The 26,519-nt window shown below is 36.2% G+C and overlaps 1 protein-coding gene across 8 annotated transcripts in view; it reads left to right on the top strand.

Moving 5' to 3' along the window:
* LOC145978913 (uncharacterized) overlaps nt 1-26,519 on the top strand; it is a 96,724-nt gene that overhangs the window by 973 nt on the left and 69,232 nt on the right. For all 8 annotated transcript variants that reach the window (XM_083111879.1, XM_083111875.1, XM_083111881.1 and 5 more), the window contains exon 2: nt 18,564-19,162. In XM_083111879.1, the coding sequence (XP_082968005.1) occupies nt 18,564-19,162 (599 nt within the window). The remainder of the gene's footprint in view (nt 1-18,563; nt 19,163-26,519) is intronic.

Raw genomic sequence — 26,519 nt, 5'->3', positions numbered from 1 at the left:
AAAATTGTAATTGTAGATGGAGCACTATCGTTTAGCTATAATACCTTAGTTTATATAGTGAAACTGTAATTTACCTACTCCAGGTAGTGGAACTTACTTTCGTAACATTTTCACCAGGTTTTGTGAATTGTCACTGTAAATTTCTTTTATAAAATATACACGTTTTCTTGTGAGATATTTCTTCGTTTTTGTTTTTGCACTGCTTGTTAGGCAGTTAGCTTCCATTTCTCCTGTAAAAAGTTAGATATATATTTCCATAGTGTGTAGGTGAGGTAGTTAGGCTAACTACTCTCAATCAATAAAGAAAAACACTAATACTCATCTGTAACTATCCATGTTATGGTTTAGTGTGAGTGATTAGCCTTAACATATATTTATAATATGTGAAATTTAATAGCATAAGTACTGAATAAAAATGCTGAAGAAACTAGCTCAATCTGCTTACATCACCACCTGGTGACAGCTCGGTAACACACATAGTGAAATATGAAAATTATGCATTGAGAAGATTTTTTGTTGCAGTGAAAAACCATGAAAGTAACTGAAGATTTTACATTAATTACATTAGTCATTCGTGTGTATTTCTATCAGGCATATGTGGTGTATTCCAGCAGGAATCGAACAGCATGTGTATTTTCAGGAATAAAAATATTCAAAAAATTGTCAGAAAACCATACTCTTAACCCTGAAGATTTTAGCAATTTTTTTTCTTAGAAAAAAAATCTCCACACAGTTGACTCAAACCCCCCCCCCCCCCTCCCTCGGAACATTACAAGAAATAGTGTGCAGGTGGGAATTATATGCAAAATTAATAGTATTGTATACTTTTGATATGTTTTCAAGAGTGTTTGAATTATAGCAATTTAGTTGAACTGTTCACTTTTTCGTTGATTCAAAATGGAGTACTTTGCATGAATTGTAATTTTCAAAAATATTTATATTACCGTAACAGTCACAAATGTTAGATAATGTTCGCCAGTGTTTGTAGGAGTATTTGGAAGTCCTGAAATGATTGTGGAAGTAAATTTAAACTTTGAAGTAACTAATTGGCATGGCAATCATTGTCACACGAAACTTGAGCCTTCCTTAAAGTAATGAGCACTGTTCAGATTGTATGTTTTAAAAAAAAAAATTACCTTACGCAAGCATGCGCGCTTCCCATGGACAATGTGTTTTTGTTGAAAAGTGGCTGTGCTGTAAGTATCATAGAGGAGTGGGAATTAAAGTAGAAGTAAATCTGAATCTTAGTAGAATGCATTTAGGAACTTTATGCTAAGAGAACCAAACCTAACCTAACCACAGAAGCATATATTATTGTAACAAAATCTTAACTAATCACTAAAACTCCGCAGTATGTGCTAACAGAAGTAAATCGTAGTCTAACCATGTTAAAATTGCATTCGTATAGATCAACCTTGGGACGAAAAGTCCCCGTGCAGCTTTCCCTTCTTCCCTCCACCTCGGGCCATAAGGAAGCATGGTCCACTCTCCCCCTCCCCTACTTGCGGGGGTACGGTGCACAGGAGTCGCGGGTCTGCACAGGTTGTTTTGCTCGTGGTTCCACTATAGCATGATGAAATCACAATAAAACAAAGGAACTTGGGCCGTATATTTATCTGAAGTGACGATTTTGAGAAGTAGTTTATGTAAGTATCTATGCTTCATAGGGGCTGCCCGTTCTTTGTTTAATGTCACCTGATCCTTAGACTACTTCACAAGGTTTGAAGGGTATTATGTGGATAACCCCTATATGCTGTGATCTTGAAAGACAAAGATAATTTTATTGCCAAAAGAGTGCATTTTAGTATCAATTCTTCACCCTGCAACTAGATGGCACAACAACACTGTTTTCTTCCCCTCCCTGTACAGTTTAATAATAAAAATTGCAATATGGTGATTATGACTGCAAAAATGTCTGTGGATAAGACTCATTTCACTGAGGACACTGCTTTTTAAATTTTATAAAAGGTACTGGCTATTGTATTTAAAAGTTAATGTGTTTAATAAACTATATACCAATATGGTATTCAATGTGTGGTCTAAAACATGGAACAAGTGGGTGTAGGAACATTTTCTGTCTGAAATATTTGATTGGGACAGTCTTTATTTTTTTTAACTGCTTGCCTTACAAATTAATTTCCAAAATTATGTCCTAATTTTTTAAATCACGTTTCTTTGTTCTATATTGTATGCTCGTTACTAAGAATACACATGTTACCTGAATAATAGCTAAGAAGATAGAATATCTTTATATATGTGAAACTCATGTTTTATTATCCAGAGTTAACTCTGGCTACACACGCATACACATGCATGAAAAATGTTCATTTTTCTGAACATAATGTAAGAAAACTTATTTTTACAAAAAAAATACAATGTACTGCCTGTTAATATTGTACATATGAAATGAAAGTTTAAACAATTCAGTTCACCCACTCATAAACATTATTTATATTTGTGTACATAATATACAAATTTTATTACCCTGCGTATACTCGGGCTAATGCAGGTTACACATTTTTATCATAATAAATGGTGTACATATGTTTTTAAAATATTACAAATTGCAGTTCTGATTCTGAAATTCTTAGATATTAAATAGGCACAGTGTGGTAAACTCTGAAACATGGTGTCACATAATGTGACAATGCACTCTGGGCAGTAGTAATGTGATTCCTGCCAATCTTCTTGCCTTTGACATCTCTCTGTCTGCTACACATTCCAAACATCGAACTGAGTAAGGTGCTGCTTCCAAGTGGACATTTACTGTACTTCGCTGCAGAGAGCCTCTCATGAGATTGTATGAGATAAAAAAAATTGAACAATATAAAGTAGGGCCCAAGTTCCTTTTGTTTTATTGTGATTTTATCATGCTACGAATGCAATTTTTACATGGTTCGATTTTGTTTTTCCTTTTTTTTACTCATACTGCAGAGTTTTAGCGATTACTTAAGGTTTTGTTCAATATATGCTTTCGTGGTTAGGATTGGTTCCCTTAGCATTAAAATAAAGTCCCTAAATACATTCTACTAAGGTTCCCATTTACTTCTACATTCATTCCAACGCTTGTACGATATTTACTGCCGCTTGTCGACTGAGAATATCTTATCCATTAGAAGTGCGTAAGGTAATTTTCAAGTTGTTTTTTTTTTGTTTTTTTTAACATAAATAACTTTTTTCGAGTCCAAACAGTGCTCATTACTTCAAGGAAGTTTCAAATTTCGTGTGACAATCATTTCCAAAATTCTACGATAATTAGTCTTTGTGCTAAGAAAAATCATAAAACAATCGGAACCGTCGTCACTTCATCTGTTGCGCACTCTGGGTTTTGGTTGCAATAGCAGGAGGTGGTATATCACATTTGGCTTCAGCTATAGTTGCAACTAAAAACCCAACTGTTGCAACAAACACAGCAGAGAAACTGACTACTCCTGGTGGCTAGCAGGAAAACAACATGAACTGGAAGCCTGCCCAGACAACAAGTTCTCATGAGGCATGAGGATGGTGGCAGGGGTCACAGAAATTAATAGATCCATGGAAATAAGTTAGTACAGTAACCTCAGAGTTATGTAATTCATGCGTTCCGTAAACCTTTACATAACTTGAATTTTACGTAAGTCAAATTTGTAAATTGCTTAAGTGTAACTTTGTAATATTTATTATTATTATATGTATATATATTATAAACACAATATTATTTTATAAAATGAAACATCATGCAGCCATATTTACTCAGATATAAACCATAAAAGTATGAAAAATATATGAGAATATAAAAACAAACTGAAATGACACTTTTCAAATAAATAAAAGAAAAGTCTTGTGAAAGCTACGTAACTGCGGATTTACATAAGTTGCGTATTACGTAAATTGGGGGTTACTGTAATTTACTTGTGTGTATTTATTGCCATTTCTTGTCGATATGTTTTACCTATTCATGCTAATAAGGATAGAAATGCGATAATCTATATGCTTTTCCTCCCATTAATAAACTCAAAAATAACAAGAGGCTAATAAAAATTGAAAATTTTTCACTACATTTTTGTTTTCCCCTGCAAGAAGTAGTAACTATTTTTAATGCAACTTTGCTTCATTGCAGGAACATAACCGTGCTACATGCTAGATTTTTCATTCACTTTGTGATATATTGTAAATTTCATCTTTTTTTAACTCTCATTGTTGGAGGATGAAATGTATAAATTCCACTTCTGCTGAGGTCATGTCATTCCTCAAAACCACAAAACAGACTTTTTTTTAGTACCTTTAAAAAAATGCAAAAAAAAAAACATCTATGTATGGCAAAATGTTGATCTAAGATATTGGTGGCATGTGTAAGCTATAGTTTTTAAAAAAAATCACTATAATACTTCGTATAAGAGTAGTAGTGTATTGAAATGGAGACAACGTGTCAATATTGTAACCTTAAATTTAGAGATTCAAGCAGAAATTCATGTATCTACTAAATACCTTTGATATCCAATCTGGTATTGCATTTTAATAAACTGATTCAAGGCAACTTCAAGCACTGCTTTGTGTAATTCTCTACAAACAACACAAACCCACTAAACTAAGGTTTTCTCATAAGTTAGCATTGTTGTCTTCAGAAATGAGGTAATGTAAGATGATCGATTGTCACAGTGTGCATTGTTCCCCATTTATCCTGTTTCCGAATAACACGAGAGGTAGAAAATCATTTTCAGAGGAGTCTGAAATCACGTCAGCAGCTGAGAGTTTTGAACAAGGGCATTATATAAACTACATATCTACATAAATTTGACAACAACAAAAATATAATAAACAATTAGTGGGAAAGAAATATTTCTTAGTAAAGTAATTTAACAGTGAAACGTATATACTTCATACAAGATTGACAGAAGAGTACTTTTCCATTAGTGAGGCCAACCTTTGTGACAGAGTGGTTAGTACAGCATGGTTACGAAGCCAGGGGTCCCGTATTCAAATCCTGACCTGTGCATGGGTGTTCTTTGTGACTGTCCGTCCCCTCATCAATTTCATCATATCACTTATTCTCATCGTTGGGATTGGCCAAAAGAGGAGAAAAGGGACAATAAATAACAAAAATCAAGTCAGTGGTAAAACAACTTCTGCAGCAATCATTTTTTTAAAAATTTATACACTTCTGGCTGCTTTGTGTGTTGGCATTTTTAAACAATTGAACATGATATCTCCACAAATAACTGCATACTTTCTCACACACACGCACACACACAAAAGCAAATTTGTACTGATTGACTCCCACAAGCTTTCAGGTGATAAAAAATTGGTGCAGTGGTTATGAGTCACCAACAGGTTGTAGAATTTGCTTATCCTGATTAAGCGACATTTGGTATTTCCAAAGGTCTCACATCCCTTGAGACTCACAAATCTGGCGAATACCAGTCAGTTCAATATAATTAAAGGCTTACATTCTTCAGTGTAGGGAGAGCCAGTCGCGTAAAAAGCTGAAGTAACAAAAAAATGCAGAATAGGCACTTTTAGGCACTATAGAAATGCATTTTCGGACTAGAATCAACATGAAACAAACTTTAAACATTAAACCGTATGTTTTACTACAAGAGAATAAAATAGGCAAACATCCGCCCGCACCCTAGGGATAACCGAACCTAGACTTTTTGAGGGATCCCCCACAGAATACTAGACTTGTATGTAAATTGAAGCCAGGGTTTCCACTTCTGGTTTACATAGTATAGAGTGTTTCAAAAGTTGCGCAACCCAAACTTTGAAAATTTATATCATGAAAACCGTAAGAGATATTTACACCGGGGTTCTTGCATTATAAAGCCTCATCCATTGAGATATTTTTCAATGCTTACATTATCAATTTAATCCATACAGAAAATTAAATTAATAACTGGCGGAAGGCAGAGTTAAATTTTTTTTTAGAAATGCACTTTTGAGTGAGAAAACTATGTAAGAAATTATCGGAGAGTCATAATTAGACGTCTAATGAGTGATGCCATGTCAATCTTTCATTTGCAACAAACAATGATCATGTACAGCATTTGATGTATTTTTGACTGGCTATTTTATGGGTTGAGTGAAAAAGTGCCATTTTTGGCACATATCTCCGTAGCTAATAACACTAGCAGGTCAAAATTTTGTCACCAGACGCACGCAACATGTGCCTCAGTATTGTCCATACATATACGTGAAAAATCGAAATCATAAATTTGGGCCGAAATTTGACTAAGTGTAAATTTCTCTGCATCTGGCAACCCTGCCATTTCAACACAGCTGGCGGGATCTTGTTACAAAATGACCAAATGCGGCTACTCGTCTACTTTTTTATTATTATTACAATTTGGACATTAAGTGTTCCCATTATATCACTAAACTAATCATGTAGCCTATCACTAGGTTAATAAATTTTGTTATTTAAATTTATCCAAATAAAATAATTAAAATATTTTATAAACATCGTTAATTTGCTGAAAACATCTGAGATTTGATCTTCAACAGTAAATACGAACTCTTAACAATATGTGGGATCATTTGTTGGTGTTTAATATTGTTGATTGTTGTCAAGTGGCGGAGTGGTTAGCACATTGTGGTACGACGCCAGGGATCTCGGATTTGAATACTTTCTGTGTATGGATACTTGTGAGTGTCTTTTCATCATATCATCACTCATCCCCATCTTTGCAAATTAGCCAAAAGTGGCACAAGAAGCAAAGTAAAATAAAGTAAATCAATCAATCAATCAAATGTTGTCAAGTCTGAAAACAAAACAAAAACAGTCTGACAACAATAGTAAATGCAATACTCATGTGTCACAGTACACCAAACTCCTATTTTTTTTTTATTTGAGCGGTTCCTCGTGGAACGCATGAGGATTTTCAGCGGACCATGTTCTGCTGTTTTGGCTGTTAGCATAACCATTTAAATGGAACCAAGCTTCATCAGTGAAACAAAACGAAATGAAGAATTATGATGCCATTTTCTTCGATGAGGTATCGAAACCACCTGCAGTATTCAAGCGTATATCCTTATCAAGGTTTTGCAGTTCTTGAACAGCGTGAACACGATGATGATGTTAGGGTAGTTTTCTTCACATCCCTGAGTTGGGGTGTGCGGGATCGGGAAAAAAAATTCCATTTAAAAGTCGTTAATTCTCGACGTTTTCTGCATTGTAAATGTCTGGTACTTATCGAAAATTGTTCATTTTTGTACCAGAAATGCGAAAACAATCACTTAAGTGAAAATGACGTGTAGATTTCCAGAGCTTCGGAAAATTTGGAAAATTTCCCAACTTTGTCGGGAAATTGCAAATTTTTCCCGTCCCGACCCAAAAAATTCTGTCCTGCACACCCATACCTATGACCACTGGAAAGTGACAAGTCCGCTTGGGGTGCAAGTTTCCTCAAGCTTTTAATTGGAGATTGTTCCAGACATGTGCGCACATCCCCCACTGCGACAGGGTTTAAAACCGATGGGTGACCTCTTCGTGTTTTGTGACATACACTTCCGGTTTCTCGAAATTGACGCTCTAGTTGTAAAACAGTTGCTTGTAAGGTACAGTATAGGCAGGATATTTTTCCTTGAAAACCTCTTGCACATGAGTGTAAGAATGGATAGTAAAATACTCTTTAACAATGCACGCCAGGCACTGTAGTGGCCAAGCATGAGCAAAGAAAATTCAGGGTAGCCAGGGGCAGCTTAGGATTCTCTCAAGAGTCCAATTTCGGTACATAATCATGATTTAAGATTTTTCACATAAATGTATGTGCAATACTTAGGCACATGTTCCATGCGTCTGGTGACAAAATTTCGACCTGCTAGTGTTGCCAGCTACAGAGGTATTTGCCAAAAATGGCACTTTTTTTACTCAACCCATAAAATGGCCAGTCATAAATCCATCAAATGCTGTACATGATCATTTTTTGTTGCAAATGACAGATTGGCATGGCATCACTCATTAAACGTCTAATTATGACTCTTCGATAATTTCTTACATAATTTTCTCACTGAAAAGTGCATTTCTAAAAAGAATTTTAACGCTGCCTTCCACCGGTTATTAATTTATTTAATTTTCTGTATGGAATAAATTGATAATGTTAAGCATTGAAAAATATTTTAATGGATGAGACTTTATAATGCAAGGAAGCGGGTGTAAATATCTCTTACTGTTTTCATGATATAAATTTTGAAAGTTTGGGTTGCGGGACTTTCGAAACACACTGTAACAATTCCAACCACCAGGAAGCTCCTTCTATAATTGTAGGGTCATTCTCTGTCAGTTCAAGCACAGGGTTGTTACTGCAAATTATGCGTGAATTATTGAGTCCTGGAATTCTGTGAATTTTTCTCTGCTGAAGTGAAAAATTGCAACTTTTATTCATCCAATTCCCATTGAATTTATACATATTTATAATGCCCTGAGTCAAGTTTTTAACAGTTTTGCTTTCATTTTTATCGCGGAAGGAAAGGAAAGAAAACTGCGTAAAAAATAAAACAGAATTCTCTCAATCCGTTTTCTTTCTTAGTGTCCTTTGTAGAAAAATCTAGCCGACAGATGGAGGATTATTGCAAGATAATATTTCTTCAAGTTCATTAGGTAAATTTGAGTTTAAAATTATTATCCAATTAACAATTTTTCATAGATTTGTGTATCCCTTAACATTTGTGGCTTGTGTTTGTAGACGTATTTTGAGTGATTGGAAAGTTCCCCTTGAATACGTGGAATTATACTTGAATTTTATTATGGTCCTAGAGTGGGGCCACCTTGTATCAGGCCCTCCAGAACAGAGAATAGCGTTGAATTTAAGTAAAATTTGGCATCGTTCAACCCTGTTTTGAAGGGATGTTTTCAAAATATTATAGGGTCCGCCAAGAAATAGTGGTTTCTGGTGCAAAACAGAAAATGTGACCCACATCTGAGCAATGCCCCTCGGAGCTTACTTCGACTCAACTTTGGAACTATTTATCACATTCCAGTGATGTTTACACACCCAACAAACCTCGACCCAAGGAACACACTCATAATAACAAATTTTCCACAGCTTGTTTACCTTAGCAAATTAAAAATCCCAAATATGCCTCCCAGGAAGTTTGCATTAATTTTTCTCTAACTCTGCTTTGGGCTCGAAGACACACACACCTGTATAGCTTATCGCTAGACCTTGCATTTTTAGGTTCCTAAAGTGGGCTCTAAAAATCCTAAAATAGGTTCTAAAAATTCTAAAATAGGTCCTAATAATCTAAAGTTAGGCTTGAAAAATCTTGAAGTAGGTTCAAGAGAACTTAAAATAGTTCAAAGTTCCTGAAAAATACTGATTAGGTGTAGCCATCAGCAATGAAAATGTGACACCTATATCCTGAAATATGCACTATCTTGCATAACATTATGTGTGTTGCCTAACACTACGGCGACAGCAGAACTTACCATGTATGTATGGGAAATTTGCTATTAAAATCCACTCTTCGCCGTATAGTTAGACAACAACCCCTTTTTATGTTATCCACAGTCAAAATCTGCAATTCTGCCTGTAAGGATCACCTAACATGCCGAAAATAATCTTTCAACAAAAACATAGTCAGTGGTGCAAACTTGAATGCTAAAATGTTAGTTTGCAAGGCGTGAATGCCACAAAGCACCAAAGTGACGCGAAAGTGCGCAAAACCACACAGATCAAACCACTTTGGATTGTACAGGTAACTGTGGCACCAGACATTTTGCTTTGTTTAGAGCTTTGAAAAATCACCATGCACTTCGGAGGTAGGGAAATCGACAGAGTATGTTTCAAACATGTTCGTCATTAATTTTTTTTGTGACCAAACAGAGCCAATGCCTCTGAGAGACATAAAAATCCTGTAAAACCTTTAAAAATATATATTAAAAAAAGGCTTGAATTAGGCACTTAAACTTAAAATAGGTTCTAACAAGCAAAATAGGTTAAAAACCTAAAATCCGAGGTCTACTTATCACAGAGCTGAAGATAACTCCCAAAATTGAAAAATTGCTGGGAAAAAGGTGGATTTTTCAAATGGTGTAGCACGGGTGATATCCAGGTCAAGTTGAACATTATACCGTGCGTTCATTTCGATCTGCAGCCGAGAGATCGGGAGAAGCGTGGTGGGCGGCGCTGACGAAGATGCCGACATTTGCGGCCTGTAATGCCCGCTTATTTTTATAGACATATGCAGACATTTATATAAATATTGCAAAACGAGCACTAACCTGTGTTATAACACGCAAAAGTTCTTCTGTAATTCATCCAAGTTCTGCTCTTATATACACAAAAAAATACGCTTTAGAAACGATGTTAAGAGCCACAGATAATAAAACATTTTAATCATAGTTTTGACCAGTAACGTCCTGCTTAAGTTTATATCCTTGAAAGAGTTTTGTGCCGATGGGGATCGTTTGGAGGTTTTGAATGTGCAACACTGTATCAAGATTACGCTGTAGAAGAAACCGTTAAAAGTCAATAGTGTTCGTGAGCTTCCTTGCAATCCGAAATCTCCGAGCTTGAGTTTTTTGTTTCTTCGCGACTAGATGAAGACAGAGTTGTAAATATAGTGGCGAGCAATGTAAACCAAGAGCGTGTTAATTTCGTACTGTGCGCAAGAGTGTTATTCTTGGTTACTTGCAGTTACTTGTTTGTGTTATTGTAGTGTGTATGTGTGACGTGTCAGTGAGACGATTGGAATGCCAGCCGCAAGATTCACGTTAGAACAAAGATTTTTTTATGTATGACACGTACCTACGTGAAAACAAACTCGTGTCGAGACGTGTGTAGGTAATTTGTACAGAAATTCCCATGCGTTTCAACTCCACACAGAGATACGGTTAGACATCTTGTCCTTAAATTACGAGAAACTGTATCGTTAAATTTTAAAACACCTAAGCAAAAACGACGGATTCTAACCGAAGCAAAACTCGATGATATTGGTGCAGCGTTAGAACGTTCTCAAAACAAACCTCTATGCCGTGTTTCACAAGAGGTGGGCGTGTCAAAATCATCGGCACATACAGTCACTAACCTACTAAAATTAAAACCATACTCTTATAACACAAGTTAGTGCTCGTTTTGCAATATTTATATAAATGTCTGCATATGTCCATAAAAATAAGCGGGCATTTCAGGCCGCAAATGTCGGCATCTCCGTCAGTGCCGCCCGCCACGCTTCTCCCGATCTCTCGGCTGCAGATCGAAATGGACGCACGGTACAATTGAGCCTTTCCCTAATGTGTCAAAGCCCCAGCATGTTGTTGCAAGGCACTAGTGGCCAATAAAGTTGTAAAACATGTATTAGAATTAGAGTTGGAAGGGGTTGGGGAGAAAAGTTTTTTCCCCGCAGCTTTTTCACAAAAGTGTGTGAAATCAATGAAAATACGAGAGTTGGCAGTATTTATTCTGTTCCATGGTTTTCATTTATCTCTACTGTATCCCTACTGTAAATACACTCATTTCTAAATATAAAATACAATTTACAATATGAAATTCATAGCTGGACATAAACAAGTGTTTTCAAAAAGCTGGCTTTTTAGAATGGGCCGTTCTTTGCAAGTGTTATTTTCATACTTCGGTAGGCTTATTAGATATATCTATGTAGTATGAACATAAGTTTATATGGAAATTAATATGCACCCTTAATTAATATTAATATATCAACTATGGTATAATCATAGTTCAATTATGTGTAGACTTGCTGTCAAATATAAAATTATATTTAAATTTGTCGTCAACCCCTGGGTGCAACGGACCTTTTTTCAGGCCCGACTGTTGAAAGACAAATAAGATTGGCTGCAAATGACAAAAAATATCTTTTAAGAAATCTGGACTGGACCTACAATTTGAAATGAGATCCGAAGCACTCTGCCTCTACTGAGGATTGAACCTCAGACCCCTTCTTATTATAAGGCAACAGCATTACTTGATTCCACTCCAGAGACCCATTCATAATTATGAAAGGAACCTTCTGTAAAAAAAAAACGTACTTGTAATTTCTTCTGTGATTTACAGGCTAAATTAAATCTTATTCTCTGAATAGAGAATATCAGACCAAAGCAACACATGACAGTGGGGGTGTCACATTGAAATGACAAGGGGCATCTTCAGTCTAAGCAAGCATGCACCACGCATGCACATACAAGACCGAGGCGACATGATACACGCCACTGAAGGAGCTTTCATACTGAAGTCACAGATGACAAGCAACACTGTCTCCTTTAGTATAAAGCAAAACATTCACCATGCATGGAAGAATAACAGACCGAAGCAGCACGATGCACGCCATTGAGAAAACAGTATAGTCGGAGCAACATGCAAGTGACATGTTTAGCTTGTTGTCGCACTTCGGTTCAAAAGGTTGAATGGATTACTCAGAGTCTGTTCAAGTAACACATGTCACTTGTTGCTTCGGTCTGAAAGTCCACTGAGAAAACTGTACAGGCCAAGCGACACTTGCACCTTATGTCGCTTTCGGTTCGAAAGGTTTCATTTACTTCTAAGAGTTGGTTTCCAAGAACCACATGTTGCTTCCAACTCAAAGCTGTTAAAACAGGATATATGCACAAATTCACATAATACATGTACATCTGCATAACTCTATTTAGGGCCAGTTTTTCAGTGTGTGGTCGAAGATCTGGGTGGGCAAAGAACCAGGGGTTACTGTGATTTTGGTTTTTTTCATCAGCAGTCAGCTCCTAAACTGGAGGGTAAGTGGCTCTGAACTTGATCCGTACTTCATCCGGATATCAGCGAGATGACTGGTAGTTTTGAACAAACATGGCTGCCTCATCAGAAGATCGATCTTCACCAGACGATTTCTCAGGCACATTGAAGGAGAAATAATTCAATTAAAAGTTACATTGGTGCAAAAATAAAGTTGTTGTGCTTGGCAGAGTTAAAATGAAGTGCGTAGCAGCAGGTAAAACAAAGGAAATGGTGCCAGACTTTGATTTGTGTACACGCTCCGGAGCCATCTGTTCTACCGTGAAGTCGATTTTGAAGTGCCAAGTTGGTGTAGTGGATGAAGGCGATATCTTGCAGTGGGGGTTCCATTTTATGTCGCGAGTTCAAGTCTTGCTGCTGACCGTTTATACTGGGTGTTCCGTAAGTTCATTTACAATGCTTGGGAGGTGATTGTACGAGTGAAAATAAGGTGGAAAGTTCATGTAACGAAATTCTGGAAACTGCTTTGTTGCTGAGTTATTGATGTTTGAAAACGTGGGAAAATGATTTTCCGAAGTGAATAATGGCAAAACTGGTGGAGAGAAGTCGTCGGTGTTGGGCAGTCCACTAAGAAATTGGGTACGCTCTTGTCAAAAAATCACGCGTCAATGGTGTGCAATGTCGGTGCAAGGGTTTCCTCAAAGGACTCGAACGAAGATGTTGACGGGAGTGGGGTGGGTGTGCGTTCTGCGTGAGCTGGTATCGACGAAAATTGGCATGTGTTGAATGGCAGCAAAAAACAAAGAAAATTTCCTGAGCGAAGGGCACCATGACGTAAAAACGAAAAAAATGAACTGTCATAGGTTGCATACCCTGAAGGGCAGATGGGTGTCCATGTGATCTGACGTTAAGTACCACATTTCCCGCTAGGGGCACCAACAGTGTATGGTTTCCTCATGAAGGAGCGCAGGTGTCTGTGCCATTCGTGCTTCAGGTGCTGTGCCAGCAGCAGGTTGTTAAACATTCACGGTTGAATGGAAAGACATGAGGTTCGTGGACAGTAGTGGTGGGCAAACATTTGACCTAGCAGTGTTACGTGTACTAGTGTTAACGGCCATAAACACTTGTAGCCCGGTGTAAGGGATGGCTGCATACACGTCCCAAGACCTGGCGTACATGCATCTGATTTATGGGGAGGCTGGAGGTAATAGCCGTGCTGCAAGGCGTCTGTATGGGGCACGTTTTCCAAATAGGGTGTTACCATCGCACACCTTATTTCAAACTGTAAACACTCAACTTCGGGAAACAGAATCAGTGTTGCCACCTCGTCCAGAAGTTGGATGACCGCGAAGTGTGCGAACACGACGGGTTGTGGAAGATGTGCTAACTGCAGTGATGGATCATCCAGGCACCAGTACGGGTGCACTAGCCCACGAACGAAACATTTCCCATGTGAATGTGTGGCGAGTCCTGGCAGAAGAGGGGATGCACCCGTACAAATTGAAGAAAGTGGAAGAACTTTTACCTCGGGACTTTGGCCCGTGGGAGGACTTTTGCCAATGGTTTGTTCATCAAATTGAAACTATCACCAATTTTCAGAATATGGTACTATGGACTGATGAGGCTATCTTCACGAAAACTGGTGTGTTCAATAGTAAAAACCGTCATGTGTGGGAACATGAAAATCCACATGCACTCTAAATTCAATAAGCATTAAAATGACATATTAAGTAAGTCAATTACTTTAAGTTAGACTACAAACACTTAAAAGAAATTGGATAAAATTAAAAGCAATTCTGAAGTATTTTATATTATTTAATAAATTGGTTCTACTTATTAATCATAAAAATAAAAGTCCCATAAATAATATTATTAGCCCACTATTATAATTTATTTATAAATAAGATGTCTGAAAAAGGATTACCATGATAGGGTAAAGTATACATGAAATTTAACATCAGCACAGATTTGCAGTGAATGTGTGGTGCGGGATCTGCATTTTCATTTGATTGGACTGTAGATTCTCCCTGTTCGCCTATGTGGACCCACTTATCAAGCATTTCTCAGTGAGGTTTTGCCTGAACTACTAGAGGACGTGCCCTTGGCACTTAGACAAAGACTGTGGTTTCAACATGATGGTGCACCCCCACATTTTGATCGGAATGTGCGCCATTTCCTCAATACCGTATTCCACAACCAGTGCATTGGCAGGGGAGGGCATGTGCCATGACCACCTCGATCGCCTGATATTACGCCCCTGGATTTCTTCCTCTGGGGAGAGATGAAACGCCCCGTTTACAAAACACCTGTTGTGTCAGCCGAGGACCTCGTTGCTCGTATCAATGTAGCTGCAGCATCGATAGCAGAAACGCCGGGGTTGTTAGCTCGCACTAGACAATCCTTGATTCGCCGTTGTCGCCTCTGCTTGGAAGTACATGGTGGACACTTTGAAAACCGTCTGTGATGAGGTTCCCTTCACATCTCCATTAAGCATACTGTGTGCCCTTCAGGGTATGCAACCTATGACAGTTCATTTTTTTTTTGTTTTTTCGTCATGGTGCCCTTCGCTCAGGAAATTTTCTTTGTTTTTTGGTGCCATTCAACATGCCAATTTTCATCGATACCAGCTCACGCAGAACGCACACCCACCCCACTCCCGTCAACATCTTCGTTCGCATCCTATTGGGAATCCCTTGCGCCGACATTGCACAACATTGCCGCGTGATTTTTTGACAAGAGCATACCCAATTTCTTAGTGGACCACCCAACACCGACGACTTCTCTCCACCCGTTTTGCCATTATTCACTTCGGAAAATCATTTTCCCACGTTTTCAAACTTCAATAACTCAGCAACAAAGCCGTTTCCGGAATTTTGTTACATGAACTTTCCACCTTATTTTCACTTGTACAATCACCTCCCAACCGTTGTAAACGAACTTACGAAACACCCTGTATATAGTTCATTTATCACTATTTGGACATCGATTCTTTGTTTTATTTTGTTCAATCTTAAAATTGTTGGTTTGAATATCGTCGGGTAGAGATACTGTGTAAAAGTTGACTGCAAAGTTTGAATGTTCAATGAAAATATTTAACTTCTCTGTGATGGGAAGTTCTCCCTGGTAAGCTACGTGTGCAAACCGGGAATAAACTTTTAATCAATATACGTGCAAATGTCAACGTACTTTTTCTTATTACATAGCTAGTTATTTGTATTTGATCTCTCTTTCCGTAAAAAAAATGTATATTTATACCTTATTACCATTTTGTGTTTTGTAAAGTCAATATGTTTCCGGAAAAAAGCCAAATGTGCAGTAAGTGCTTTCTCATGTGTATTTATTTGTAGGAACAAAATACGTAGCAGGTTAGGTTCTGTATTTTCAATGTAAACAATGAATTTTAACAACCACATGTGCGTTATTGTAGTTCTACCTTTTCACACCAGGCGAAATTTGATTTGAATTTTCACACCTAGATTGCAGTGGGATCGAATTTCTCGCTCAGCATTGCAAACTCGCAATTGTTACGTACCCAACTTATGGTCAACAAACCTTTGGTTATTTTTACATTGAAAAATTCGGTGTTGGTTAAGACTGGATGTGAACTCCCAACTGGTAGTTGGCTGACCAAAAAGTTAACCAGACATTGAAAAACTGGCCCTTCATGGTCAGGTGTGCTCATCAGGACTACTCGTTTAGTTTTAACCTTTGCTTACCCGTGCCATACAAGAAACTTGTATGCCAGGGGGCAACGGGTCACAGGCCCATAATTTTTTTTTTTATCATTGAAATTAAGAAACAATTTTATTATTGAATTAATGCTTCCTTTTCTGATGTGTTATTAATTATTATAATTACAAAAAATGTTATCATTAACAATATAATAACCAATTATTGCATGAGTGTCTCACATAGCCTATATTTTGTCATTCACTAAAACTCACAAAATCCATAATACTTTTTTATTAGTGCTATTTTGTAGAGGTGCAGTTGTTTATTAAATATAATTATTACCACCATTACCAACCAATTGTACGCTGTCACTGGCATGAGTGTCTCGATTGAGATGCATTCAAAGATGGTGCCTGATATGCCCAGCAAGTGCATTTTGCCTCCTAATTACATTACATGTATGTTTTTATGAACAAAAGTTACGAAGAAATATTGGGAACAACCTAGGGAAGAATGTAATTTATTTTCAAACAGTTGAAAAATCTAATAAATATAGATCCACTAAGCTTTCTGAAACCTCAGAAAATATGAGAATTACTAGCTTCCCCATAACTTTAACTAGCGACACTAGCGCCACTGCTCCAGAACCAGGGTTTCAGATTGGTTGGTGGATCTATAGAGGCAGTGGGCCTGCGAGCCCCCCCTCCCATTGTAAGCTAGGGTTAAAATTGTATCTGAACCACAATGCAATGTGTGTCCTCTGGGATTGGACAATATCTGTCTTTTGACTGCTACATCATGTGCATTTTTTTAGCTAGTTGTAAAATATTCTACAAACTGTAAACTCATAACAGTAAACTTCAAGTGAAATAGGTTAGCTGAAATTTCCTGTTTTTTTTTTGTTTTTTTCCAGAAAAGTCTGCTTTTTTGCAATTCTAATTAGAATAGGTGACCATTTTTTAACAACCACAAAATTGGGTCTTAACATTACAGAGAATCACTAAAAGAATCATTTATAGTTGTGTGTTAAGACACAACAGTATGCTTGGAGATGAGGTTTGTGAGTTCATGAACTCCCACTTGGGCTGGCTATTCTGATGTTTCCTTGGTTTTTCCCAATTCCTTTCTTCTTGGACTGAGGCAGGCATAGGTGTAAATGCCACTTTCCCCATGAATGATCTTGCTATATATAATGTTCATTAATATATCACCTTCTACCTCAGAATACCAGGTAACACATTCTAAGTACCACTTTTTGTGCTTATGTATTATAGTTTCATTAACGCACTCAATAAACATTTCCATAATAGGTTCATATGTACAGTATCAGAAACTGCAAAATGTACACTTACATAAAAATCAATTATTATTTTTTTGCTTTAATCAAAAATTTTCAAATATTTTACAGTCGTCGTTTACTATAAAAGGTATTTCTATAAAAAAACATATCTCTATGTATGGTGCCAAAAAACATACCAGCAATTTTAAGAATGTTTTTTTTTAAAAAAAATAAAACAAATGGATTTAAATTTTAAAAATCATGAAAAATGATTTAAAAAAATAAAAATCATGATTTTTATCCACCCTGGTTTTAGGTGAAAGTCCGCAATGAATTCCAGAATATCTCGGCACTAGTGTAACTGCCCACACTTATTTACTTTTTGCACAACATACCCTGGGCTCATGCCAGGACAGCTTTTTTTTTTTTTATTATAAATTTTCATCTCCTTGCGAAAAAATAGTTAAGATATTTACAAAATTTGAAATTCCTTCTAGGACATTGATGTGAATCTTTGTATGGTTTGCTTTTGCTGTTGTCTAGATGATATCAATAGTTTCACGGCTGTGTAAGTCTATTAAACTATTGATAATATCTAGACAACAGCGAAAGCAAACCACATGAAGATTCACATGAATGTTCTAGAAGGAATTCTAAAGCAGATGTAATTTTTCATATTTTGGAATATCATAACGATTTTTCACAAGATGAAAATTCGAAAAAAGCTGCTCTGGCATTGACCAAAGGTCTAACCAGCCTTAAGTATTCAATCTTGTTTTTTCTTTTTTGGCTTTATCAAATCCAGTGATAAAGTTATTGTCTTGTAAAAAAAATCAAATGATGATAATTTGATCCAACTTTTGTGGTCTTTGGTACTCTTCCGTGTTATTTGTTAATTTCTGAAATTGATAAAACTTTTAATCTGAGTATTATATCTCTCATTACATGATCCTATCCTTGTTTTCTAATTGCAGATCTCTTAACTATGGCGGAAGTAGTTATAAAACAGGAACACCATCATGGTCCTAGGAACACAAAGTGTTTTATTTGCTGCTCCTCACTAGGAACATCTGGTAGAGGGACTATAAATATATTTGAAGTTAATGTCGGCACTTCAGCAAACAAAGTTCTTGCAGACACCCTTACAGACATTTTGGGTTTTGAACTTGGTCAGGAATCAGTTCATAGCCATGTCATTTGCAAGAAGTGTTATAAATTACTCTGTGACATTAATGATCTTGAAGTTCGGATTATTTATTTAAAGAGTGAGGTTTACAAAAAGTACCATGATGGACAACAGAAAGACAATCTAAATGAATCTGGACCAATCGTGATTAGTGTGGACCCAAATCAAGTTTTGTCAGATAATGAAAATGACGATTGGCCTAATTCAAGTGAGGCCTCAACTGCTACCACCACAACCACAAAGAAAGCTCAGGCTTCAAAATCAACCGAAGCAGCATCAGTTCGTGCCCAAGAAGTCGCTCCAGCAAAGAAAAAGGAAGAACCTGTGGCCAAGAGAACTAGAAAAGATGCTGTTCCAAGAGTTGTGAAGATTGAGCAGCCAGATGAGGTAAGTTTCTGCATTCTGTTGGTCGTACTTGTAAATACATGGCTTGATTTTTATGGAAATAATGGATCTGTAAAAGGTTTGCAAGAAAACAAGAGATGCAAATTTCAGTGAGATCAGTCATGATCTACATTGGTTCCCAGGTTATTCCCAGACAAAATTGCCACATTCAATTTCAGGCTTTGTTAAAGCATCTTCAATACATCATAATGTACCATACTAACCTAACAGTGTTACAAGAGAGAAAACATGGCCAGTCTTTGCAATAGTCCACTAAAAATGGATTTTAAACAAACAAAAATTATAGGAGAAGCAAGAAATCTATAATTTGTTGTGGACATACTGTACTTTACTTCGATATAGTGAACATTATCAATAGGTACCCACAAATACTCTAGGGAAAAAATATCATGATCTGCAAGATCATGTAGGAATCTAGTACAATAAATGGTTATTGGTATTTATTTACACCTTCCTTGTTGCCATTTTGAGGGATGTTTAGTGGATATTTATCTGGAGTAATATAGTAATGGTTTTTACTATACCAGCGATGGGACTTGAGTTGCTGACCATGTGTCACCCAATGAAAATATGCTTGGCCCTAGACTTTAAAGGACTATGAATGTGATGTGTTTACTCAATTTATCCCACCAAGGGAAAAATTCAATTTAGTTCCATTCCCTTTCCACATTTCTTATTATTGCCTCCATGTACTTGTTATTAGTAGTTTGAGAAGTTGTAAATATTGTCCATAACAGTTTTTTCTACATCATAACTTATTTCAATACTCCACACACAATATGAGTTCTTTCATGTCTTAACTTCAAAAGATCATTGGAGAGTTTTTTTTTAAAATGCCATCACATTGTTGACCACAACTTAAATGTAGCAGAGATACGAGCCTTGAAAGGGAGAAGATAGGTTTAAGTTTCAATTGTATAATGATTTTTACATTGCTGGAACTAGCAGAAATTATTATTTTGTCAGAAATTAACTTGTGCAAATGAGGAGTTTGTAAGTTGCTGCTGTTTAAAATAGGAAGCAACCAGACCTAATACACTGAAATGTGTATGTATATTATGATTGTAAGCATGTAGGAGCATAATTATAATTGCTACACCAAGTATGATATACATAGCTTACTTGTGTATAATCATTTGGAATGAAGCAACCATTTTGCAAAAAAGATTTGTTGACATAGTCAGTAAACCTGTTCAGTTTATCCTTAAAGACATGTAGAATATGATTTCTTTAGTAAATACATTTGTATTTATCTGAATTATAAAATGTGAACTTGAGCCAAACTAAGAAAAATCTTAGATGTGCAGTAAGGAATAGGTATGCGCAAAACCAATGGAAATGTATTGTTCAAGAGCAAAGTTCATAATTATACTACTACTATACATAATTATTTGCAATATTTGAGGAAATGAAGCTTTTGTAAAAATAAAGCAGCAGTTATAAGATGTGGGTTATATTCAGTAAGAGGAAAAAGAAACTCACATCAGCATCTTATCAAGTTTTTCTAAACTAGCCTATTATGTTTGACAAAACTTCATTACAATGAATTATAAAATAAATTTGTTAAAGTGCATACAGGCTTAAATAGGTAAGATATTACTCCAGCTGTGTTTCAGACCCCATTTAATACATTAAATATTACTACAATGTGAAATTCACTGTCTTACTGTTGTTGCACTCTTAATATACTGTTCAAAATATACAGTGATAATTTCTGAATCCTAGTACGTGTGTGTGTTATTAAAATGATTGTCCAAGTTTCACATTAAAAATCAAGCCTTGTATTGTCCAAGTTTCACATTAAAAATCAAGCCTTGTATTTACCATATTTGTTGAAAGCAGGGTTTAAGCTGTTGAATTGACAGAAATAAAAATTATATTTAAAAGGATATTGAAATTTTTGTGCGTGTTTACATACACTTCTACGGTGAGCAATTTCCTTTGCAAATATTATAGAATCCCTGTAGTTTGACAATGTCTTGCATGCCAAAGGTTTGTGTTTGCTGAATCCTATGGGAAAGGTTGTTTCTTGAAACTATATTTATTATTTAGCATCACATTTGTGATACTTTGGTATAATGATGAAGATGAGTGATGATATAGTGGAATTGATGATGGGACACTCGCAAGGAACATACATCTCTAGGCTGAGAACTCTGTAGTGAGATCAAAAATCAACCACTTGCTTTGCCACAGAGTGCCACACTATTGTGTAAAAGCTGCTATTGACTTGAAAATGTTAGTTCTTTACATCGTGATCCAGTACTAGATGTTAGTTCTTTACATCTTGATCCAGTATTTGCCAGTATTTAAAAAATGCACTAGCAGTGAGGGTTGGGGCAAGGAGAAACTCAGCCTTTGCACAAAAGTTGATGAATCAAATGTGTAGTCAGAGAGAAATTACCTATGAAGGTTTTTTATGTCTTGTTTACTCTGCTCTAAAAGGTAAATTTTTGTTGGGAATTTTAGTAGTTCTTTCCTTACTTATTCCGATTCTCTTCTACCGATTGTTGTCGAGGTTTTAGAGAGGCTTGCCATCGTGCCATGATCTTCTGCCAATTTCCTTCGTTCCACAAAATATTCCTCTTGTTCAGGAAATCCTTCACACCCTCACACACATTGGGATTGTGCGTTTACTCACTATTTATATTTAATGAAAATAAATAAACACGTGAGTATCATTAAAAACTCCTATATACGACGTTTCTCGGAGCTATGCTCCGCTTCTTCAGGTAACTGTTATCAGCACACAAAATACTTCGTCATGTTAAAATGCAATCTAGGCTTGGATAAAAAGGATTAGATTAAAAGCGTAAATTTACATGACTTAAAAACTATAGATGACTTGGTAATGCCAAAAGTGGAGCTGAATTCCCATACCACCCAAATGGCTGAATGACCGCAAATGCAGACGTGTGTCACGTTCCTTCCAATGTAAACTCTTCCACCTTCTGGTCAGTGTGAGCCACTTCTGGCGTAACAAGGAACTTCACATACTTGTTGTTGTTTTTTTCCACATCTTTTAAACATTTTGATCCATGTTTCATCCAATTTACCATCCTCTCTATTTAATTTGTTCCCTCTATCTAGACAAATGTGAGCTGCCTCGTGAACGTTCCTATCACGTTGTTTGTGAACTCTCTTTACAACTTCCCTATTTCTAATTTTATGTTTCAGTTCTATAACATGCTCAAATAACCCAATTTTCGGTTCAAGTTCTTTTATGTCCTTATCATGTTCATCCCAGCGTATTCCCATATTCCTACCTGTTTGTCCTATGTATGCTTTATTACACGTGCATGTTATCCTATATACGCCCTTCTGTTCCCGATCTCCTTTACGCCCTTTTCCATACATTTTGTATTCTGTGAAATACTTCTTGATGTTTCGGAGTGCTCTCATTCCTCCTTTTAATCTGAAGTCTTTTAGGATTTTGTCAACCTTTTCTGATACACCTTTTACGTATGGAATCCCCACATATTTATATTCTACGGTTTCAAAACTGAGGAAATGAGAAGAATAAAGAAGGGGGCGCAGAAAGTTTTGGATAAAGATGGAGGAGGGAAAATACAAGCAGTTGTAAAGAGAAAAGAGATGTATTGTATTTTATTGAAGGCAAGAATGCTTCATTCAGGGTTTTTTTTATATCCTTCTTTGCTCTCTTGACTTCCCACTCAAATCCTGTACTGTCAAATAGTAAAAAATGCATACTGTGAAGATTTTTCATGGTATATTATAGTGGAACCACAAGCAAAAAAAACCTGCGCAGAAGCACATCGCGCCGGCGAGTGCGGGAAAGGGCATGGGGGAAGGAACATTCAGCCGGCTCACGTCAGCGTTGCCAGGCCTATTGATTTCTCGGGAGAATTCCTTAATAAACTATTGCTATGGAACCTCCAACGGCCAGCTCAAAAACACGTTTCCTGCTCATCTTTAGTTGAACAGCCGTGAAAAGTGCTGTTTGAACTGTGAAATTATGTCAAATGCTACTCAATTGTGCTAGGAAAGTATTTTATTACTTTTACTACATTACATGCTGTCTAATTCACCAAATATATTTCACATACGTAATGCATTTTTTCATTATGGTGCAGGACGCGTGCCCACCTCTATTGATAACTGTACACCGAACACCAGCAGAAGGCAAATTGATTTGTTATTGGTAGCATTCGACTTGAAAGATTGTGGAAAATCGCCGATTGTGGAAAATCGCCGACAACGAAAGGCGGCACGTTAGCTTCATCTGTGAACACAACTTTCTACCATTTCCTGTCATAAAAATTCCTCGCGATAATAGAGGCATCGCAAACCCCTTGTGTCGGTGCTGAGAAAGGGCAAATTTGAGGGTGTTTTCCACGCACCCTCTAACCGGAAAATGCAGAAGAGATGAAAGATGTTGGTCGGTTCCTTCGGGCGGTTTACTTCCTTTTGTTTGAAACATGTCCATTCCTCTAAAATGGAGATCTTCGGTTTTTTTGCTTATTGGTCTTTTTTTAGCCTTTTTTTAGGTCTCAACAGCTTTTTTTTAACTTCGCACCTTCTGTCGACTACGTTCTTACTGCCCATTCTCAATTTGAATCATCATTAGTTCATCACCTCTTAAACATCCTTTCTGTAGTAAAGAAATAAATAAATTTTTGTACGACTGAAGCAGGTACTTTACAAGGTCCTTAAACCGTAAGTTGTCTGGAAGATCGCGCTGTAAGTGGCAACTTTCTCTTGTTTTGAAGCTTTCAGTTTTTTCGCACTGTGTGTTCCATACCACCAGAATTTTTAATTTTTTATTCATTAAATATGAAAACTGAAGTTATTAATTAATTTGGATCACATTTATACGTCCATTTTTAGGTCCATTTTTTTATATTTTTAGGTCTTTTTTTGGCTATTTTAAGGTCTTCAACTTCCGAGCCCTAATAATGACAAAATTTACAAAGAAACATTCATGCCTGGTCTTCAGCCTTTACTTTTTGGTAGTTGGATTATGAGTGAAACAGTCATTGTGCGTGCAAGGAACGTATCCTCTCTCCTATAATTTTCTAACCTTTTTACATCATATACAATGTGTATATTTTACACACTAATGATAATTTTGTTGAGTAGTCTATTAACTTTTTTCACTAATATGCAATTAAACATTAAGATATCCAGTAAACATTGCAATACCAAACTATATAATCATATTGTATGGTGCCATTTGTTTTAGTATGTTTCTTAGACAATAGTAGTAAGCAGAAAGACTGAGGAAAAGACTGTGAATTTAAATATGTTACCAATACAGCTTCTGAAACAAAATGCAAGTTTGAAACATCGAAACGTCAAGAATGTAAAGTTTACCACGGAAGGAATGTTGTCTTTAAATGTATAAACAAGTCAAAGTTCATAACATGGAACTAAACAGCTGTACCAAAAATTTAAGGTTTTAATATTTTTCATGCCTTTTTACAAAAACAGTTTGTTTTATTATAGTGATATGATAATTAGATATGTACATGTCCAGGTTTCAATATCCGAGGGATGCACATAGTCTTTCAGATCCCACTTTAAACTGAAGTTCTAGTGCAAATTAGCCTATCTCTGCATACAGTGGACTTAACCCTGACACATCGGGGCTAATTTTCTCGGTTTTGGCTTAACGTTAGGAGCGTTTTCAAGTGGGAAATTTCAAATTCGCCAAGATTTTAATAATATTTTTTCTTGGAAAATACTAACGCTAGAGCTGCAACTGATACCTCATTTTGTTAAGTGAAGATTTGGTTATGACACTATTGTCCAAAATTCCTAATTTTCCTTTACCAAATAGAAGAAGAAAGCAAAAAATTATTTTTTTTAAATTCGTCGAGCCCTTACGTAAGGGTTCAAATCCTGCATATTGCCCGATGTATGTTCCATTCTCGTGGCAGGAATTACACACTTGCTGCTAGTACTTTCTGAGAAAATAATATATTTTTTTTAGTGCAGAGGCCTTGCTTTTTTTCGGCAGGAAATTTAAAATCCCCAAAGTTTTCTGTAAAGACTTAAATTTAGGTAAATATGAATGCTAGCAAAAATTGTAAACTTGCTGCTGATACTTTCAGAGAAGAAATATTGTTAAGAGCCGTGCCTTTTTTGTTTGGGGGGAAATTCTAAATTATTTTTTTTATATATTTTTTATCATCTGATACTATGAGTGCTAGACTTATATCTCGTGTTCTTCAGTACAAATTAGGATATAAGTGTATGGTTAAGAAACATAATTTTCATTTTTCAACTGGAAGGTGAAGATTTTTTAAGAATTTTTATGCAGTTTGAACCACGTAGGCAATGCCAGGAAGTCACTGTTCAAAACGGTACCTGCATATTGATGTGTTTCATTCTCATGGCAAGAATTGAATACTTGCTGCTGATTCTTTCATAGAAGAAAATATTTTAATGTAAAATCTGTGCTTGATTTTGCCGGGAAATTTTTCATTCCCTCATGGTTAAAAAAATCTCTGAAATAGTGTGTGCTAGAGTGATCAATTTTATTATACAGTTTTCTTCAGTACAGACTAGTTTATAAGCCTGTGGTTGAAAAACCCAATTTTCATTTACCAAGTAGAAGAAGATTAAAAACTTTTTTTTTAAAACAAAATTTGAACTTTGTCAGGCCCCCGCATAGGCAACACCATCACATAATGGTGCCTACATATTACCTTATATGTGTTCCATTCTTGTGGCAAGAATTACACACTTGATGCTGATACTTTCAGAAAAAAAAAATAACTTAAAGATGTAATTTTTTGGGCAGGAAAAAGTAAAGTGCACTTGCAAAATTTTCAGATGTATGAGTAATATAGATTGTGAAGAAGGCAAAATCTGTTACACCTTGCAATGGCCACCTGAATAAACATACATATAATTAATTTACTCTGTAGAAAATGTTGATAGCCAAATGTTTTTTCCCTAGTACTCAAGGAAGTTGCTCTCAATGTTGTTAAATAAATGTGTGTTAATTTGCAAGTGTTCAGTGTATTATAGCTTAAGCCCTGCTTAATGATTATATAATTGTGTTATATTTAAGGGTTGTGTATTTATGGAGCCTTTTCATAATACAAGGTTTTGCAGTTGCATTTCATGATGTTTGTTTAGTAATGGGCTCCTCATATTGAAGGATCACTGTCAAAACAGTTGGTGTGTTTTGATTTGTTTTTTGACCATGCAAACTTAATGGTCACCTGCATTTTTAAAAGAGTGCAGTTTTATGTTCAAATTTTGACAAGTTCTTACTAAAGTGTGTAGAGCAAAAAGTTTAGCACTTTGACAAAACAAGTAGAAAATTTTAAGGTTGTGAAGTTTTTGTGTGCAGAAAAGATCCCTTCCC

The sequence above is a fragment of the Lepisma saccharinum genome, chromosome 25 (assembly GCF_977018435.1).
Source record: "Lepisma saccharinum chromosome 25, izLepSacc3.1, whole genome shotgun sequence".
In the NCBI taxonomy this organism is placed as follows: domain Eukaryota; kingdom Metazoa; phylum Arthropoda; class Insecta; order Zygentoma; family Lepismatidae; genus Lepisma; species Lepisma saccharinum.
This window is presented reverse-complemented; position numbering and strand designations above follow the sequence as displayed.